Below are 3,445 nucleotides of genomic sequence, written 5' to 3' on the forward strand. Positions count from 1 at the left end.
AAAAAAGAGTTGTAGAAGCTTAGATCATTATTGGTTGTGCATCCGCCAGACTTGAGAACGACAGAAATTAGAGATCTTTTAAACATCATACAACTTCAATTTTTTTTGGCAAACTTCGTGACCATAACATCTATCGTGCCTAAAATAATTAGATTTGGATTTAGTGGATTTGTTTTGAGGTTTGAATTTGATTTATCTTGCTGAAGCTAAAATTCTTTTTGTAAACTAACTTTACCCTCCTCTTGATAGAAGAAAACACATAACAATTCCAAACGACTCTCCAACAAGTCAGAGAGAAGTTGCTTTAGTAGAAGGTTTTCTGGGTCTGTTTTCCTTTTCCAACCATTTAAAATAGGACATGAGCCATTCAAATTCATGCCCATTTGATCCGGTATTTCCATTTCGATTAGAAAGCCATCTTATCCTAACCTAAGGGCGTAACCCATAGAATTGGACCTTCTGCAAAACCATAATGCACAACATTTTAGATTTAGGACAACCAGACGTATACATGTTTTGGTGAGTGGGTCCGCTCATCAAACAAGTCAGATGTGATGTGTACCTTATGTAGCTTTACAGCTGCAACCCTTTTTACTAGCTGGAAAATTTCCCAATTTGTGGTCTCCCACCCACTCAAACAGTCAAACGTCTTGCTCCTCGAAACAGCCATCTACTTAAATAAAACCGACCTTTCCAATTTCCATGTGTGTAGGAATTCGATTGCAGATTTCCAAGTGATGGACCATCTTCCCGTGGTGGTGGTTCTAAGGCTAATGTCTACTTACTAGCACTAACTTCACATCGCATGGTGTCCACCCATGTCAGTGTATAGATCTTCGTAATCTGATGGGCCTCACAGCTCGTAGAGGACAACCTCTCCTCTCTCCCAGTCCCATGTATTGGGCATGGACAAGCCTTTCCACCTCTTAAAAGGGTGAGATGAGGACCAAGACCAACCAACAAGCTACCTTGCTACGGACACAAAGTAAAAAACATACCTTGATCATCTCATTCAAATTCTCTTTTACCAACATTCTTGAAGTTCGTCATTCACTAAATATCGCGGGAGTTTATAATTTTTTACCCAAGCATTGATATGATATCAGCAAGATGTGGATGAAAATTTTTTTACTTAAAAGTTTTATTTACAATAAAATAACAAGAATAAAAACAAAAGGCCAAGCTCAAATCAAGCCCTGCTCCAGACAAGTTGCACCCAGTCACCAGTGCCTCAATATGGGAAGATGACAAAGAAATTTGATTAGAGTTTCATATATATGAGAGCCAGAGGTAGGCCCAGTTTGTACTTGGAGTAGGCTCGATCGAAAGCAAATTACATATGGACAATAACTCTATAATTTGGGTTAAGATAATCAGCCCCCCTTTGTTCGAATGCTGGGCCTTGCTTCAAAGGTTCATTTATTGCCTTGTAACATCTGTGAGCAGTGAGCACCTGGTGGGAAGTGGGAACCAGTTAGGCTGATTGCTTCAAATGGAAAGCCGTGCCATATCATTTCAGGGTTAGGGAAATTAAAATCCATTCATATTTGGACTACCCAACCTCATGCCACCTTGGGACCGCTTCTCATGCTAATTTTATAAACAACCCTCTATATAAGAAATTTAGACAAGTCAGTGGTAATGGCAATATAGTGATACAGTGGCGGTGGTGGATAAATTTTCGATCGACTGCCCAAGTGGCATCGCAATATTTACAGCCGACAATTCACGTGACTGATCGAGATCGATCCTTCTCTTGTTTTTGGTGGGATTGACAGCTCATCAATTTACCTGATGAGGTGTCCCATACTACTCACCAATTAAGTACCATCATCACTATTGCATATGCGCTGCTGTGGGAAACATTTTGCCAGCAATCGCTATTGATGGAAGGGACGAGTATCATCAAGAGATTGTGTTCTCATCACTTTTACCCCGGCTCAGAAGGGAATAGCTTAGAGAGGTAGACTTCCTTTTTCCAGATCTTTCTACTGGACTCCATACTATAGATTTCTATATTGTTATGATGTCCCACGGAATGGTGCTCTCAACTTATGACTAATAGTGAATGTGAACCCACCGTACAAATTGGGAAGTCTCCGGAAGGTGACTTGTACCACGGGATATGGTAGATGTTTGTTAAGCGCTTGAGTTTACTGGTAAAATCAGCTATAATTGCACCTATAGACGCAAGCTTGATTTCATAAATTGACCTTCTTGAAGGAAAGTAAAAGATAAGTGAAGAATATTTTGTGTTCTAAGGTTGAGTGGTTTTCCTCCAAACGTGTTGCCTATTGCAAGTTAATGATGTTTTTGGAGGTAGAGTTTACGCCAAGTAGAGTGGTTTTTTGAATAACTTTGTTGGGCAAAATCAAAAGAAATGAGCATCAGCAGCCAAAAGCCTTAGTGCCCATTCAATGTTGATGATTTTCCTGTGTGGATCGACCCTCTTTCTCACTTAAAAATACATTCCCAAAAACCTATACCACCACGGCCAAAACCACCTGATGTGTGTCTGTGTTCCGCTCTTGATACAATTCTTTTATTTATTCCTACGTAACACTTATCCTATACTCTCCCACCTGCCTTATTCCCACTATAAATACCCTACTTGATTGGCTCCTCTCTCAACAACCCATTGCTTTCCTTCATTCCCATTTTCACACATTCCCTCTTACTTCTGTGTGCTACTCTCTTCCACTCATATACGTACACACATTTTCAGGCACAGTCGAGAAAGATGAAGCCCCTCTTGGCAACTTTCCTTCTCGTCTTCCTTGTCCTTAGCTCCTCCTTCGTTCAGAACGCAATGGCTGGTTCAAGTATACACAACACTTATAACCGTTTCCTCAATTTTATTTTTTGTTGTCTTTCCATCTTGAGATTCTGAAAATTTTCTTATAGAATAATGTGCGGATTTGTTTGTGATGTGGGTGTTCTTTCTTTTTCTTTTCTCAAGGCTTATGCGACTCCAAGTGCGCGGCTAGGTGCTCTAAAGCAGGAATGAAAGACAGGTGCTTGAAGTACTGCGGAATCTGCTGCGAGGAGTGCAAATGCGTTCCGTCCGGCACTTATGGAAACAAGCACGAGTGCCCTTGCTACAAGGACAAGAAGAACTCCAAGGGCCAACCCAAGTGCCCTTAAATTTCACCTTCATATCAATGTGTCTCTCAGTTGGTGGGTTGGAGATGGGAGTCATGTACCCACTCAGGTTTTTCATGGGGATTAAATTTAATTATAAAACCATACTATCTATCTAGATTAATGCTTAAAGATATACTGGGTACTCATGAAAATAACTGAGGGCCTCTGCCTCAAGAGTTTGTGAAGTGGTTGTTGTATGTCCACGGTTATTGTATGTTCTAGCTTGGTACCGCTTTGATCTGATTTCTGTTTTGTGTACTAAAGCTTTTGTTATCTATACAATAACTAATTCGTACTACTA

The 3,445-nt window shown here is 40.3% G+C and overlaps 1 protein-coding gene across 1 annotated transcript; it reads left to right on the top strand.

The window, feature by feature from the left end:
• Positions 1-2,435: 2,435 nt before the first annotated feature.
• LOC117906169 (peamaclein-like) lies at positions 2,436-3,445 on the top strand. Its single transcript, XM_034819130.1, has 2 exons — positions 2,436-2,822; positions 2,960-3,445. The coding sequence occupies exons 1-2, from the start codon at positions 2,741-2,743 to the stop codon at positions 3,142-3,144; spliced, it is 267 nt and encodes an 88-aa protein (XP_034675021.1). The 5' UTR covers positions 2,436-2,740; the 3' UTR covers positions 3,145-3,445.

Source organism: Vitis riparia, chromosome 18 (genome assembly GCF_004353265.1).
Source record: "Vitis riparia cultivar Riparia Gloire de Montpellier isolate 1030 chromosome 18, EGFV_Vit.rip_1.0, whole genome shotgun sequence".
Lineage (NCBI taxonomy): Eukaryota > Viridiplantae > Streptophyta > Magnoliopsida > Vitales > Vitaceae > Vitis > Vitis riparia.

Coding starts and splice junctions, on each gene's coding strand:
- LOC117906169 (XM_034819130.1), top strand. CDS start 2,741: ATGAAGCCCCTCTTGGCAACTTTCCTTCTCGTCTTCCTTGTCCTTAGC. Junction 2,823..2,959: donor GAACGCAATGGCTGGTTCAA/GTATACACAACA, acceptor TCTTTTCTCAAG/GCTTATGCGACTCCAAGTGC.